The 17,427-nt window shown below is 33.4% G+C and overlaps 1 protein-coding gene across 3 annotated transcripts in view; it reads right to left on the bottom strand.

Annotated features, from left to right (window-relative positions):
• LOC150097208 (lysosomal alpha-glucosidase-like) overlaps positions 1-17,427 on the bottom strand; it is a 139,507-nt gene that overhangs the window by 7,620 nt on the left and 114,460 nt on the right. For 2 of the 3 annotated variants that reach the window (XM_090407491.1, XM_090407492.1), the window contains exons 15-17: positions 14,587-14,675; positions 7,561-7,610; positions 2,174-2,317 (exon numbers count right to left, since the gene is read on the bottom strand). In XM_090407491.1, coding sequence (XP_090263617.1) covers positions 2,174-2,317; positions 7,561-7,610; positions 14,587-14,675 — 283 coding nt within the window. Of the gene's footprint in view, positions 1-2,173; positions 2,318-7,560; positions 7,611-14,586; positions 14,676-17,427 lie in introns of those variants that run through there. The other variant, XM_090407493.1, reaches the window with a different exon arrangement.

Below are 17,427 nucleotides of genomic sequence, written 5' to 3'. Positions count from 1 at the left end.
CATCTTTTAAAAATTAATATACAGTAGGCATACACTAATCAAACACCAGCAGAATGAATAAAAAATCTCAGCAGAGTTTCATAGAACCAGAGTTATTTATAGTTCACTACTATGTAGAGCAAAAGCTTAAGCATTCATTATAAAATTAAAATAAAATGCCTTTCATTCCTCAACAGCAGTAGGCAGAACTCATTAGTCGTAATTTTTGAAAATTGGTAGGCAAATGGTCTCCAACCTTAGTCATCACAGTGTGAAAGTAGGCAGAGGATTTTGTTATTAAGATATTATGGTCAACCAACAGTGGTTAGACCATTACACTGGAGGAAACTCTCCAGAAGTGAACTAACATAGGCAGGGATCAAGGTGTTGACTTTACATTCCCAAAGCCAAATCTCTGCCAATTTGTTTATTGAAAGCTGGAAGAGGCTAAAAAACATGTTTGGATTCGAGAATAAAGACCTGGTTTACATTCTCCCCACTTCTTGCAGAATGCAACATGAATGATATTTTTAAAATTTCTTCTTTATAATGGTGAAGCTTTAAAATCATTTCACAGACTGGCCACAAGATAGTATAATGGACTGAACCCAATGGTGGTGTTTCTGTGGCAACAAGATTATTCACTAGCTGACCAAGAGGCTTCTAAATACTACTACTGGAAGGAGTCCCAACAGTAGTATTGCAAACACTGCCAACGTTTATATTCTTTGTGTGTGTATATTCCATTTTCCTCTCAATTTCAACCCAAACAAGAGCTAAGAAAGTTAAGCCAAAAGAAGTGGACTGGATGTAGATAAAGGCAAACCACCCAAAACCATCTAGATTCTTCTTCATCAATTTCCTGAAGCGAATCCTCAAGGGGCATACAGAAAACTATAACTACACGATTCACTTTCCTTTCCTATTCCATCAACAATCCTCTTATACAGATATATTCACATGCCGATCCGAATACCCAAATAACCCATACTATTTCAGTTAATTTTCAGTACTGAGACCACATGTTTCTAAACATATAACAGGTTTAATGAAATAAACAATATAACCCAACAAGTTTTGTAAGACTTAGAAAAGTGTTGGGTTATATTTGAAGCATCTAAACCACAGAAAGAGTCATATTAACCCATTAAACAACATCCAAGTATACAAAGTAGGATGATCTTTGTGACTTCTATACCTCATTTTCTTTATCTCTAAACATTTTCAGTGATATGCATTAAACATAGTGGTGAGCTATAAGGGGCTCGCAAGAGCCCTTTGTTAAATTTTTCCCAATTTTGCGAGCCGCCTTGTTCTTCTAGTTCATTAATCTTGTAGAACTAGAAAATATCACCATGGAATGTATACATGCAACTATAATTGCTACTTTAAATTCATATTGATTTTCTGATAACTATATAAAAAATCATTTCATTGCATTTTGTTTTGATGGAGCTAGTGTAATGTTAGGAAACAAATCAGGTGTTGCAATCAAACTTCTACAAAAATTTCCCAACGTTGTGATTTGGAATTCTGCTCATTGTTTACACTTAGCATTACACGATTCGATAAAAAAACATTAAAGAAATATTTATGGATAAATTATATGCTTTTCATCATCAATCACCAAAAAATCAGTGAGAATTAAATATGATTGCAAAAGATCATGGTATCAAAATTTTAAAGATCGGCCGTGTGTTTGGACCACGATGGGCAGCTTGCAGTTTATGAACGGCTGTTGCTTTGTGGAGAAATTACCCAGCTTTATGCAAGCATTTTGCATCGAACGATAAACATAAGGGCTTTTTAAACTGACTTCTCAATTTGGAATTTTTAAAAGATCTAGCATTAATGATTGATATCCTACAGGAATTATCATATCTGTTAGAAGTTTTACAAAGTCGCAATAAAAGTATTATAAGGGCTAAGTTAGGCTCTTTTTTTTTTTTTTTTTTTTTGCTCGACGATGCGAGCCCTTTGTTAAAATTTCCACATATCACTGAAGCAATTCTTATTGATTATTTAATACAAGCAAACTATCCAATGTGACATCTGAGACCCATTGGTCAATCCAAAAGTGCTGTGCTGTGCAGTGACTTCTGATGGTGACTGCAGAAACAGAATTTACTAGCTGTCAAACTGACAGCTATCCAAATTACATTATCATGCTAGTTACTTAGTAAGTACTACTTACATGAGGTTCCAGATAAGAGAAATTGCTTTGCTTCTCATTAATAGTTATTACAGAAGGTTTCATCTTAATTCCAGGTATTACCAATACCCCAAGGACCATTGTGGTGTTAAATCCATTGAACATAGGTTTGGAAGTTACCACATTCTAACAAAAATATGATAAAAATTATTTCAATTTTATAAACTGGAATTTTTTTTATATACTTATATTGATTATTCAGAATACAGTTATTTAATAAACATCCATTAATGTAAGAAAAAAAAGTGTATTTAGAATTAATCAACAAATATAAAGTGAATTGAATTTAGTATAATTTTTTACATATTTTATATAAAATGAATATTTATGTGCCAAAAGTGGGAAATATTTGGAACTTATCTTTTGAATGTATTGCATGGTGGTGAAATTTCCAACAGTTAGTTGAGAAAAGAAGTTTCAATTCTCAACTCTGTCTTTTCTTTCTTTCTCCTGCACTGTCATTTAACCACCACTTAATTACTGGATTGCTAATCTACTGTACAGTAATAAATGCAAAAATGCCTACTTGGATTACAGAGAACTAGCAGTGTTGTAGTGGGAAACAAAAAGTGCTATCATACATAAATGATGGATGGTGGTAAATGAATTTCATCACTTGGTGTGAAACTACCAGCTTGCTTAAAGGAGTACTGAAGTGGCTTAAAGAAGTTTCATGTTTTGTCTCTAGAGCATGTCTTGATTATCTAACCCTAACCTCTCCAGGGAGTCAGATAGGGAGATGGCATTTCCCCTAAACTGTTTACAGCAGCCCTAGAAGAAATTTTTAAAAACCAGGATTGGAAAAATAGAAGAATTATGATAAATGGGAAAGAACTAAATCACCTACAATTCGCTGATAACATGTTCTTTCAGGAAACTCTGCAGAAGAACTTCAACAAATAATCAGTGAATTGAATGCAGAAAGTAAAAAGAAAGGATCAAATATGAACAAAGACAAAACAAAAATAATGTATAATAAATACATCACCAAAAAACCAATACAAATGGAGCTTGATATAGTAATTCTATGTATAGAAATTCAACTTGGATATTCAACTTTGAAGCACTCAATGGACATCCCAATCTGCCTCAAAAGAAAAATATTCGACAGTTGTACACTTCCAGTCATTATATATGGAAGTGAAATGTGGACTTTGACAAAAAAATATTGACCAATAAATTGAGGATTACCCAGAGGAAAATGGAAAGATCATTATTCAGTATTACAATTCCAGATAGAAAGTGCAATAATTGGATCAGAGCTCAGACTAGGGTGAGAGACATAACAGCCATTAAAAGATCCAAATGGTGCAAAAAGTAACACTCGAAAATTGACAAGGTTGATATATCTGACCAGAGATGGAAAGAGAGCTACAGGAAGACCAAAGGGATGGTTGGAGGATGAGATAAAATGAGATGAAAGAGATGGCTGGAATTCAGTGGCATAGAAAAGCTCAAGCCAGAACTGAATGGAGGACTTTGAGGAAGGTCTTCATTCAGCATGGACAGAAAATGGAAGATGATGATGCCTGTTCTGCCCTAATTTACTAAACATTTACAACTGTCTACAGAACTCGCACACATGAACTAAGTAAAAATCTCACTTTTGATAAATATATATCACTGTTATTTTTCATAAACTATTCAACAACCCAAATAATATTTCTGGCATCATGGTCTTTTTTCCAAGCTGCTATCTTTAGTCTTCCTACTGTTTGTGAGTGGAATGCCAGCTTCTTCTCTGGTCAATTCATAGTGGATGGTTTCCTCTCTGTGATTTAAATCAGAGATTAATCACAGATTAATCTGTGATTAATCTCATCAATGCCAGATTAATGGCACTGAAAGGTTAATTGTCCTTATATCTTTCACCTACACGATTTCTCTTATACATCAACGACTTTCTCCCACTCCTATATCCAATCCTATTAATAGCTTTAATGCTGATGACGGTACACTCCATTACTCTTTATCAAACACAAAGCTTTGTAGTACTCAGATGACATGAGCTTTAACATTATCTATGGCTAATTCCTTAAGCACTGATCTTTTAGCTATTTTCAAGTGGGGTGAAGATAGCCGACTAAATTTTAATGCTACCCAAACACAATCCCACTATATTTCCCTGAAGAAGGACCAAACTACACTCTCCCTTCCTTTTAATAACATTCTGCTTGCCAACTAAAATCCATTTTCTCTTCTTGGTCTGACTTTTGCATCTAGCCTATCATGACACAAACACATTATGTCTGTAGATTGTCAATCTCCAAAAGGTTTGGTACTCTTTCTCATTCTAAACATTACCTCTCATCTGCTTAACTCCCAACACTTTATAAATTCCAAATCTAACCAACCTTAAAACTGTTTTCACATCTGAGGTGGCATATCAAAAATCTCCCTTAGAATGAATGACTGTATTCAGAAGAGAGCTATTCACTTAATGGATAATCGCTTTCTCTATCAATGACTCCCTCCAATTGCTTTCCCATACTGTTTCTGTACTGTCTTTTCTGTAGGTATTTTTATGGATGCTTCTCCACTGAACTACCATTCTTTCACTTCTCTACAATCATTACAAATATAGGGAGCTACCAGTTCACATCCATATATTGTTCAGCTCCAAATGCACCAAACCAACTTGTCATCCTCTTCCTTCATTTCACATATACCTGTTCTTTGGAAAAGTCTTTTCCATACTGCTTCGCCAACAAATATAACCTCCAACTTTTTGAGAAACACATTAACAGATTTTTTTCTCTTCTCTAATCACTTGCTCACTTGGCATTGTTATATTATAGTTCTTGAGACCTACGGTGTGTGGGGTTGATATATATATATATATATATATATATAAAATGATGACATAATATACTTTTCTGATAAACAGTAAAGCCTATGCTTCCCTCTCTCCAGCAGGTTAATGGCCCTTAAGGTGAATTTCTCACATTTGTCGATAAGAAATATACATAATATATTTCTTATCGACAAATATATACATAATATATACATAACATGTTATTACCTCTACATTCGTTAATACAGAGACAATAACATTACCTCTATATTAACGAATGTGGCCCTTGGAATATGCTGTTTTGAATTTGTGCATTCTTTCACTCTTTCTCTGTCATATTATACACGCTAACCACTTGGCCAGCCTGGCTGGCAGAGTGGTTAGCGTGTCCATTCTCCAGTCAAGAGGCTGCGGGTTCGAATCCTGCCATGGGTATGGATGTTTGCGATTGTCTGTGGAAATACCAGTAGTGGTGGTGGTCAGCGGTAGATGGCGTTGGTGTAGTTGCGATCAGTTGGTGGATTGTGAGTGGTGGAAGCAGAGTTGTAGACTAGATGCCCTCCCTCGATGAGTCTTTGGACTCCCTGGAGGTGACAAATAATAATAATAATAATAATATTTTACTATTTTTTAAATTAATTTCTTTGAAATTTTCACACCAAATGCCATTACCTACAATAATTGCTAAGGTGTTGAAGACTTCCTTCTGAACAAATCTGTAAGTACTTTGAGTGTCTCAAAATTTTTTTTCCTCAGTTTTCATACATTGACTGTGATGAAGCATCCAAACAAAAGGCATCATGAGCCAAATATGCGTACTGCATGCAGCAAATATGGTGATAAGAAAGCCTAACAAAAGACAGTTTAAGGTCTTGCTAGTATAGCACATTCATCTGCACTGACAAATCAATTCAAGCTATAGTTACTTCATATTTATATGCATAGGCAGCACAAAAATATGGCTGAGGGAACCATGTAAGTGAGCAATGGTAGTGGATACTTTGAATTCAATGCGAAAGGCAGTTTCTTGAAGAAAACTTCCTTTCATTTCACACTGAATCAAAGAATTGTTTTGTCTTATTTCAAAACTTTGCATGCCTGACCTATGTAAGGTAGAACACGAGAACATGAAATTCTGTAACCATTCAGATGTTTATAGGAGGTTACTGTCTTTTGGGGATAAAAAGAAGCTAAGGCTATATATGGTTTGGATGGGCATATAAGCAACTCTGATATTACTGACTTTTGAGTAGGGAGGCAATTTCGATGGAGAGATTTCCAATGTATGGGGTGGAAATTGAATCTCTATATCAAATGTTGGGATTTTCTTGGAAAAGATAATCAACAGCAAACTTCTTCACTACCTGGAGATCTACCAATTAATTAGTGATCATCAATATGGATTTGGACATTCTCGCTCCAAAGCAGATGTTTTAGTCAGCCTTATCCATCTTTAGATATACAACATGAAAAGGTTTTTGGAGAAATTCAGGTGGTGAAATTCATTTTTCACATTTCTAGGGTATGTGATATCATCTGGAAAAGAGGCTAATTTACAAAGTTACCATCTTATAATCTACCTTCACAACTGGATAGCAGTTTCTTCACTTATCATTCACTGTGTCATAGTAAATGGCCTCTGTTACTCAGATTTCCCCAATGCAAGAACAGGGCTCTGTGCTTTCACTCACTCTCCTCTTCTTATATATAATGAACTTCGTTCATTGATTAATAACAGTATACTCCATTCCTCTTCTACATTCAACAAGCCATGTGATGCATAATCGTTCAAAGTTTCAAGATTTTCCATAATCAAAAATTCATTTGTCATTCTTCAATGAAGATGATGACAACCTAAGGTATACTGATATATCACTTTGTGAATTTCAATGCTGACAAAGCCCCATCAAGTCTCATTTCTTATAAGAGATTTCTCACTTCACTTCTCATTAATAACTCCCAGATTGTCAAACAAGAATAGATTTCTCTTCCTGGGCTGATGTACATATCTAGTTTTTCCTAGCACAAGTATATCACATCATATCCATAACTTCTTGAGCCACTAAAATGGTGGCCTTTTCTTCTCAAGATACTATTTCCACTTGTACAACTGTTAACACTATATAAATTCCTATTCTGTCCACCCTTGAAATGCTGCTGACACATGTGAGATAGCAGATAGTACATCAAAACTTTCCCAAAACTTAATGCTATTCAGAAGTGGGAAACGTAGTTAATCAACAACTCCTTTTCTTACAGATTTGCTTTCACATAGGACATTCTATTTCTCGCCTTATACCTCAAGTTCTATATGCATTTTTGTGGGACATGTTCCACTGAATTGTTTGCCCACGATTCCTTCACTTTCTTCTAAGACACAAGAGCAGCTAATTACAGTCATATATATAAAAATATTTAATTCAGACATACAATTTTTGTATGTTCTGTTATTGACATTAAAATTGTCAATAACAGAACATACAAAATAAATCCCACATATTTCGCGATTTAAAGTTGTTAAAAAAGTTGCACAAATTTTTCTAGTGGAAAGAGAAATGAAATCAAAATAACTTACATTTTCCAATGAAAATTTCAGTAGATTATAAAATCCTCTTATATATGTATCTATAAAGAAAAAAAGAAAACCATTTACTATATGTAACATTCAACAATAGAAGTAATGAAATAAGACTAAGAATATAATTTTCTAGTGTCCTAAGGAATGTTTTAGATATTATACTGATATTGCTGAAATATTACTGGCTCACACAAAAATTTCATGACTAGTTTCCAATCAACTTTTTTCATAACTGTCTACTATTTATTAGATATCTAATTTGATCATTTTATGTACTGTTATTTTATTGTTACCTTTACTCCTAACTACATTAACTCACCTGTAATCCTGATCTTCCTCTGGATAATTTTCCTGTCACTTTTGACACTTTGATTAGCTCTTTTTACCTATTCCTGAATATTAATAATTCAAGGTCTTTTCTGATATAACATTATTAATGTAATTCTACCATCTCCTCATTCAACTAATTTTCTTCACAGCTTTCATATCTAAGATTGTCAGTCTTTCAACTATTTTATTTCTAATCCAGCTCTGCAATCCATTGTTAAAATTGCTTTGAATTGTCTTGTATACTGCAAGTGTATTGATTGATTTCTCTCTAACTGCACATACATTTATTGACTGACTTCTACTATACTAGACTCATTCTATTATCTATTTCCACATTTAATTTGCCATTTTTACTAAAAAATATGCTACCTAGTAAACATATGTGGCCTGTTATACAGGTTGACTACTGAGAATGCAGTTGAAAGTTTCTGTTTTCCCTATTTTCAGTATTTCAGTCTCTTTTTTTATGATTTTAACATCAAATATTTAACAGCAATTATTTAATTGGACTAAAGGTTCTTGAAGATTTGTAGTAGATTTATTTAAGAGGATAATGTCATCAGTGTAACGTAAGAAACTAAGCTATCTGAATATCAGGTTTAATACCACTTTCCCTAATGATGTAGTTCATGTTTTTTATAAATGGAGAACCTATCCATGAGAGGTTGGTCATCTATAGTACACTAGTACTGTGGATGTAGTTTATAAATATTATAAATAACAGTAATGAGAGTATACAATCATGCCTTACACTTGATTTACCATGATATTACCATAATTTTTCTAATCTTTTCTCAAGTATGTTTGAAAAAAGATTAGAAAACAAATATTTCTGGAAATTATTAGTAAGAAAATTTCTCTATACTTCTTACATCGGTTTTATTTCCAGTTTATTTAATAAACTGGTTTCATGAAAGTTTTACTCTAACCATCTGGAATTTGAGTATGTGACCAAGCCTTGTTACGCAGTGTAGCAACTGCAAAATTTTTAAACTACCACATTTCAGCATTTCAAGTTGAACATCACTTACTCTAGGTGACTTTCACACATTTTGGGTTGCATTTTTACCTGGAGTACTGATATGTGCTCCTGAACACTTGCCCTCCTGATATTTGCTATGATTGTTCTATCATTTGTTATCTAATATAATAAATCATAGAACAATCATGTCAAATATCCAGAAGGAAGGCACTCAGGACAATCCAGACATTCAAAACTCTTATTTTCATTTCTAAATGAAACAAAGAGACATCATTTTAATAGCCAAAAAAAAATATCTTGCTATCTTCATGTTATTAATCTTCTGTATTTCTTCCAACACTGTACTCCAAGAATACTGACAGCCTTTGGCCGATTGGTTAGCATATCTGCTCTCCAGCCAAGAGACTGTGGGTTTGAATCATGCAAAGGGCATAAAAAAGCTAAATAAAAAAAAATCCAAGAATACATGTTGCCTAAGAGCATTTCATGATTTTTTTCTTTCCATGAACTGTTTCTTTAGCTTATGATGCCCACCATAGAATTCTTATTTTCCCATTCTTGCAAACAACTTCACCACATACTTCCCAAGCTAAGTCAATCAGTTTTCTTCTGATTTTGCACACTTAGTCTCTAAGGTTTATTTCTTGTTTTCAAACTCCTTTTCTTTTTCCACAGTAATATTTATATATTGAGTCTACTGTTTCCATCTGAGAGTTCTTCGAGTTTACTTTTAAAACTTTAGTACACATTTATGTTTTCAACAGGGTAGCCACTCTTATCCTGTTTAATGCTAGGAGGTGGTCACTTCCTATTTTGAATTCTGTACACACTTGTATGTCAGACCAATCACCAATCATTATCATTGCTATTAACAACAGCATAATCAATAAGACTTTTTTGTTTGGTGTGTGTGTGTGTGTGTGTTCTTTCATGTGAATTAAGACATTTTTATTCTGGAAGAGAAGTCTGCGTTCCAAGCAGAAATCTAGCTGGTATTTGTTAGTGCTGTAATTTTCTCTAAATCTTCCTAAAATATCTTTCTGTCTGAGATTGATTTTAATCTGCAGATTGTCTCTGATTTCATCTGAGTCTCCAACAAAATCCAGCTTTCTTCATATTAGTATAAGTCTCGTTGACCAATTTCCCATGCTGAAATTTGTCTTTAATTCTACAGTTCCTCTATTAGTTTCATTTCTTTTCCAGTGATGTTTCATACATTAAGTGCCTATCTTTAATTCTATTGAGGTTGTTTCAACAGCTGAGTTTCTGCTACTTCCTCTAGTTCCCTGATGAAAACAGCGGGGATCTCCTTGTATAACAGGATGATATCCCAGCTGACATATCTGAGTATGCTGCACCTTCATAATATATATGTAGCCAATATAGAATACTGTTTGGTGAATCCCAAATTATCAATTCATTATTTCTTCAACATCAAAATAAATACCTAATAAGAGGATACACCATGAAAGATATAGATTGGACTCAGAAGTTTCAGCTTGTTCTGATTCCTTACAGGCTATATAAAGGCTTTCTCCCAGAAATAGAAAAGTTTGATTTCTTTTTCATATTTATCATTCTATTTTATTTTATAAAGAATAAATTCACTGGAATGTAGACGTTTAAAAAATTAATTGTAAGTTAAAGGAGAAATTTTTTTTTTTTTTTTTTCCTTCTTAAAACCAAATCAGAACTTTAAGGTTTCCAAAGATTCCACATCCATGACAACAACATCAAGTGCTTTTATGAAATCAAATGTCAATCTGTGTATGATTCCATCAATGTATATGATCAAGAAGACATGCTTAATGAGATGTATCAATCATGTTATTTTTTTCTAACTGCAAATACCAGGATCTCTTTGAAGAAACTATTCTTGATAAAAGACATGGCAAGACACTTAAACTGCAACAAAGAACACTCCCATAACATCTTAAGCCTCATTACAGATAACGAATTCTGTTTCATAATGAACGGTTCATGCTAGCTATAAAAATTACACAGTAATTGTTGCAATAAAAGATAAAATATGCACTTATCAACTTCATATATGTTATAGTTTAAATCATCAAGTATTGAATTTTAAATGTCAATGCCATACTATATTTCTTATTTATGTTTTTGGTGCATAAGCACATGTACTTTGCTGTTCAATCTCTTCAAAGAAGGCACAGATTTGATAACTATGAAACATTGAGGTATTTATACAGTAATAAAATTTACATAATTGTAAATTATGTAAATTTAAAAAGGTGGATGTTATGATGTCAGGTAGCAGAAATTTTTGAATGTTTGTTTCAGGCAGATTAGAAAATTTTAGGCATAATACTATTCATTTATTTTATTTATTTTTGAGTCCCAGTCATGAAAGATTATAAACCTATAGCACATTTAGTATTGTAGCTGACTAAAGGTTAGTTAATCCAGAAATTCTGTTCTTAAGACCAAACATGGAAGTTTTTCAAGCTACTACAGAACATTTGCAAGCATACTGCAAAACATAAGTGGCTCTTCATTCAAAAAAGGTTGCCAGTCCTCTGCAATTCACTTGGCTAACAGAACCAACAACTATTGTTGGTAATTATATGTTATTCACTGGCAGTTTTAGGTAAGAGATAAATTTCATCACCAAGTATAAGACTATCACTATTCTTACTGGAACCTGAAGCGGCTTGAAAAGTTTTACTTAGTGTCTATAACAGGGGACTGGCAACCTTTTTTTAAATGAAGAGCCACTTTTGATCTAATCAAAAAAACTCAGCTCAAGGTAGGAGGGAGTTTTTTAAGAAATGGAACAGTGGAAAGGTGTTTAATTAAAATAAAAAAAAAAGAGATATATTTGAAAAAATGTAACAACATCCAATTAGGTACAAATTAATGTAGCTTTTGCAGCTGAATTTCTTGAATGAGTCTCTCAACATCAAGCAAGTATGCCATAATTTTTATCTTTAAGTATGCTGAGAGAAACATGTCGCAGAAATAAGTCAAACAAAAAACTGAGAGAAGTCCAAATGCAAATATTTTGAAATTTATAGATGTAGTTCCATGCATCAAATCAAATACAATTTGGTTTTGTATTCATTTGTGTAGAATTGCAAAGGCAGCTTTCTGCCTCTACAAATCCTCAATTTTGGATATCCTGTTTTAACTATTTTATGCTCGCCACTGCCATAACGATTAACCTTTGCAGTAATATGTATGCTCCGCTCATGATGCACAGGCAAACTAAATAGAGAAATGCTTGTGGTGTGTGCTTTTTGTAGGCTAAAAGTTAAAGAGCTGCATGCAGCACATAGTTGACCTCTGGTTTACAGCAAAGTTCTGGAGTGTCTCACCCTTAGCCGACTTGATGTACTAATGTATGATTATTTCAACTTATCATATGTGGGATTTACATAAAAAAAGAAAATAGTGAGAATGAATAATTTGCACCAGAGATTTAAGCTTGTAATTTTTTTATAAGTGCAATTTTGGTCATTTAACCCATTCTGCATGTCTGTAAGTGTTGTCTGGTTACTTTGCATGTGCTATAGGATAATAAAACAGAATTTTTCCTCTCAAAAACTCAACTGAAGGTGACTTCAAATGTCTTCAAAAATATTCCCTGTAAAACTTATATGATTAATTCATGTTTGATTTTATAGTACCTTTTAGTTGGAGACCTGAACTAGTAATTGAAATCAAACATGAATAATTAAACACACATATTTTACAGTTACAAGTTAAAAAATAAAGTGCTAATTTTTCTTAATTGTAACATATACTTGCATAAAAAGGACTATTTTTTTTTTGTATGTCAATTTTACTCACAAAAGATTGGAAACCTACAGCACATTTTAATGACATGGGTCAGTTAGCAGGTAATTGTGCAGGGTTCCTGGATTATCCATGAACCCTACTCTACAGAGCTTCTAGCTTTTTTAGGATTCTGTAATATATATATATAAATATATATATATATATATTGTGTGATAATCTCACAGCAATGAAAATCAAGTCACCCACTATTTAAAGATATTCAAAAATATCCATCACAATGGACTTTGAATGCATGGTTGGAGATACTGTTAACTTGACCAACTAGGCTGGCTATTATTCAACTGTCCTTGCAATTCTTTCACAGAGTGTGCCAGGAACACATACTGTAAGTATGTTTTCATCAAATAAAACACTGAATTCACATTTTACTAAATTCATATTATTCATACATTATAGAAATATAAATATTTTACTTGATTTTATTTCAGAATGCAGTTGACGTTTTCTATGTTCTTGCCTATTTTCTTTCACAATTTGGTATGTTTATTGTTAATTTCATGTAAAATTGGTTACAGATATTATTCAATTTAGTTAGAGAATCCTGAAGACTCACCATGGATTTGGTTAGGAGTAAAACATCATCTGCATAAAGCAAAGTCTGATATTTCTGGCCTGGTTGGCCCCGAGTGGTTAGCGTATCCACTCTCCAGCCAAAAGGCTGCGGGTTCAAATCCCACCGTGGGCATGGATGCTTGTGATTGTCTGTGGAAGTGCTAGTGGTGGGCAGTAGATGGCATTGGTGGAGACAAGAGAGCCATAGAGTAGATGCCCTCCCTCGATGAGTCTTTGAACTCCCTGGAGGTGTCATGCAATAATAATAATAATTTCTGATTCTAATATCAGATTTAATAAAACATTCTTTCATAATGCAATCCATACAGATGATGAATAAGAAGGGTGCAAGTGTACACCTTGTCTTATATCTGATTTTACATGGTCATCTTCTTGTATTTCCTCCAATTTTTACAACTGAAATATAGACTATATATTGCTCTGTATAACATTCCATTTTACTCACATAATTACAGCATTTTGAAACACTTTTCTCTGGGCACCTTGTCATGTGCTTTTTCCAGATTTACAAAGCTTAAGTACAGATCTTTGTTATGTTACTACGAATTCTTGCTTTTCAAGTATGTTTGTGTAACTCTTAAGTGGAACACAACATAAAGAAATTCCTCTGTAATTCTCACATTCAGTTTTTTCCTTTTTACAGATGAGAACTATGAGAACCCAACATCCATCATCTGCAGAATGAGCTTCTGACCGTTTATAACTCTGGACTTTCAATATTTGGCTATAACATGTAGTCGGATCCATAATATTTACAATTCCCACACTTTTTTGTGTTGTGAATTAAACTGCCAAAAATCAAAGACAAATCTTTTTCAAATGTTTGCCTCATTTTTGAGACAAACATTGAAAAATTGAATAATTGCACTAAATATCACTCAATGAGTGATATTTAGCACAAATATTAAGCTTATCCATAATTTAACTATATCTGCAATGACATTTTATAATGATAGTCATTTGAGAAAGCCACCAAAAATATTGCTTAACCAGGAGACTAGATTCAAGTGGAAAAATGAGTACATTTAGTGAAGAAATTACATCTGTCCATTACTTAAAAGAATAAGATTATCCATCAGGAATTTCAACTACCTCCCCAGTGCTTGTCTTGACCCGCTATACTGAAAAAACTGTTAACAGAAATACTATGAACAGTAGATGGTACTTTTTTTTAATATTTTTTTTATTGACAATCAATCACAATTAAAACTACAGAAAAATGCAAAAATGGCTTATGAGTTTTTTTTATAAGCCATTGTTGCATTAGTGAATAAAGACAGTGATTAAATACTTTTAAATATTACAAATGACCTATTTACCCAGTGAATCACCATCATCCCAGTAAAGTTCACCTGATGCTTTGCCATTTTTATCTGGCAGAACCAAAAGCCCAAATGGGTTTTTGCGACTAAAGGAGAAAAAATAAATTAGTATGTCCTGGAATTTTTTAAAAAAAACTGTTTTTGTTTTTTCCTGTTAAATTTGCTGAAATTTAATATTAATATGCTAGTTTCATAAACTAAACTCCAGTCATTTTCCAATAATACTAGATAATTAACTAACTTCAATATCAATGAAAACCATGCCAAAAACTATCAGTATTCTAGCATCTGAAAAAGGGGTATTATTCTTGTTTAATGGTGTCCTAAAAACAGAAAGTATCATTACTGTTGGCAATCATTACATTAATCTACATCACAAGTGTTGCGCTCTAAGTTGCTATTGTCATCAATGCAGGAATAGTACTGTACCAAAATAAATAAATAAATAAAATAACCACGATCGTCATCAAATTCCTATGTATCCTGAAAGGGTGTACAAGACATTATAATAGTACACTAATAATGTAAACTTTCTAAGTTTGTTACTGTTGGATCCTATATTTCAACCATCTAAGGCACTTCTAATTGCATCAATCCACATAGATCTTGGTCCTCCTCTTGCCATACTTGCATCAAACACCTTTTTGCTAACCTTTCCTCTTCTATTATGTTTAACTAAATATACCACCTAAGATTAGTTCTGATAAAGAATTTCTAAATAGTAATAATAAAGTTCATTCCTAATATCTTTATTTTTAACATTGGTCTTCAACTGTTGCCATTGCCAATTCCCCACATCACTCTACATAAAATTCCCTGTCAATTAAAAGCTTATTTGCATGTTTAACATTGAATATTGTAGATATATATCCTTCTTTCCATGATCACTACTGCCCAACATGCATATTATGATGATTACATACAGAATCATACCTATTTTAATTATTGTCTTGTAACACTATGTCAAAATTGTACTATAATTCTGGAACTTCTTTTATTCTATTGACACTTCTTACATTGACTACTTGAATTCTGCTGATGTTGAGTTTATTCTAGTAGTTGATTTTTCACTGTTCACCATGATTCAATTCCTGAGGAAACAGCTTCCCACCATTTTCCTCATGATAACATTCCACCCAGCAAGACACTTTGTCATATTATACCATAATTTTGTTCTTAGTTTAAGACGATACAAACTTAACACAATTTAAGCCATACAAACTCAACTCAACTATTTAGGGGACTGTTCCTGCAGTTCCATAAATAATTATGTTAAAGAAAAACAGAGGAATTTTCTTCTTGTCATTAGAAAAGGCAGCTGACAAAAAACAAACAAACAAAAAAGTTAGTTCCTGTTGGAGAACAGCAAAGTACACTGGTAACTAAAAGCTAAGGAGAAACTACATTTTTATCAGTATATGAAAAAATTTTCATGAATACACCCAAATGTAGACATTGGCAGAAGTTACAAATTTCCTGAGGAAATAGTTGAGGAATTAATGTACAGTGCTTACAGAAAACTATGCTGAAAGACATTTCAGCATGGAATATGTCCACCCCGAACTGCGATGCAGCTCCCACAACACCATACTATGCTTAGCACTAAGTGATTCAGGAGTTCTTGAGGCAAACTAGCCCACTCTTCCTTCACAGCAAGGATAAGGCCTTGTTTGTTTTCTGGAGAGGAATTTTGAGCAGCAATGCATCACTTATTGCTTCCCAAACGTGTTCTATGGAGTTGAGATTTGGGAAGAATGCTAACCAATCAAATTCAATTAATATCCTCGGTCATCCATAAAAATGAATTCTCCGCCTAGAGCATCAACGAAATAATTGAACATGATGTTGAAGAACGTCAATGCAACATCGTTCACCAGTCATCGTCCTTTTTTCCAGCACTTGCAACTTTGTGCATCCATTTAGCATAATGCCCCTCACACTGTGCTCAGCACCATTGTATCTATCCCTTTCAATAACATTCTCGCAATGGAAAGCAGCACCACTTTCAGGGCAGATCAAGTGTCATCTAGAATTGGAGAAAAAACTAAAATGACTCTGATCCGTAAAGAGTACATTAGTCAACTGGTGTCTTGTGCAAATTTTATAGATACAACACCATTGAAAACATGCTCTACAATGAGCTGTGGATAAAGGGATGCAGATTACAGGGTTTCAGGTTTATAAGCCTACTTGTCACAGACATCTTGCCACAGTTTGTCAAGATATCTGCATACCTGTGCTTGAATGGAGTCGACTTGCAAGCTGATCTGCTATGGTGCATCGATAGATGAAATCATCTAGATGATGTCAAAGACATTATCTAAATGATTTCACAGGATGAAGCTTTATTGGAAAGCTTGAAAAAGGCCACAAAATCTGTCTTCATGCTCCATGGTAGAGTGAGGGCGATCTCTAAGCAAACATCTGGAACACATTCCAGTTTGAAACACTGTCCAGAGCCTGGATATAATGCTATGTGAGATTCCAAACTCTATGGCAACACAGCATCAGTAATTCTGTGGCCTTCTTCAAGCTTTCCAATAAAGCTTCACCCTGTGAAATCATCTAGACAATGTCTTTGAGACATTACAAAACATCCAAGTTTACAACTTTATTCCTTCACAAAAAGAGTTTCCTTCAAATACAATTTGCTTAGGAGTCACATACTATGTGACTCCTTTGCACACAATTTGAAAATTTAAATGTGTATCCACTTTCTAATTAAAATCATCAGTTATACAAATTGCCAGAAGTTGGTTCATCTGAATATGAGGTTGTAATCTTCAGAGATAGTGTTCGTCCTTAGGTTTTGAACACCAGTATAGGAAGTGAATACCA

The sequence above is a fragment of the Typopeltis vanoorti genome, chromosome 17 (genome assembly GCF_054136105.1).
Source record: "Typopeltis vanoorti isolate ZY-2024b chromosome 17, IOZ_Tvanoo_1.0, whole genome shotgun sequence".
NCBI classification, from domain to species: Eukaryota; Metazoa; Arthropoda; class Arachnida; order Uropygi; family Thelyphonidae; genus Typopeltis; species Typopeltis vanoorti.
The sequence above is the reverse complement of the archived record's forward strand: the minus strand, read 5'-3'. Positions and strand labels throughout refer to the sequence as shown.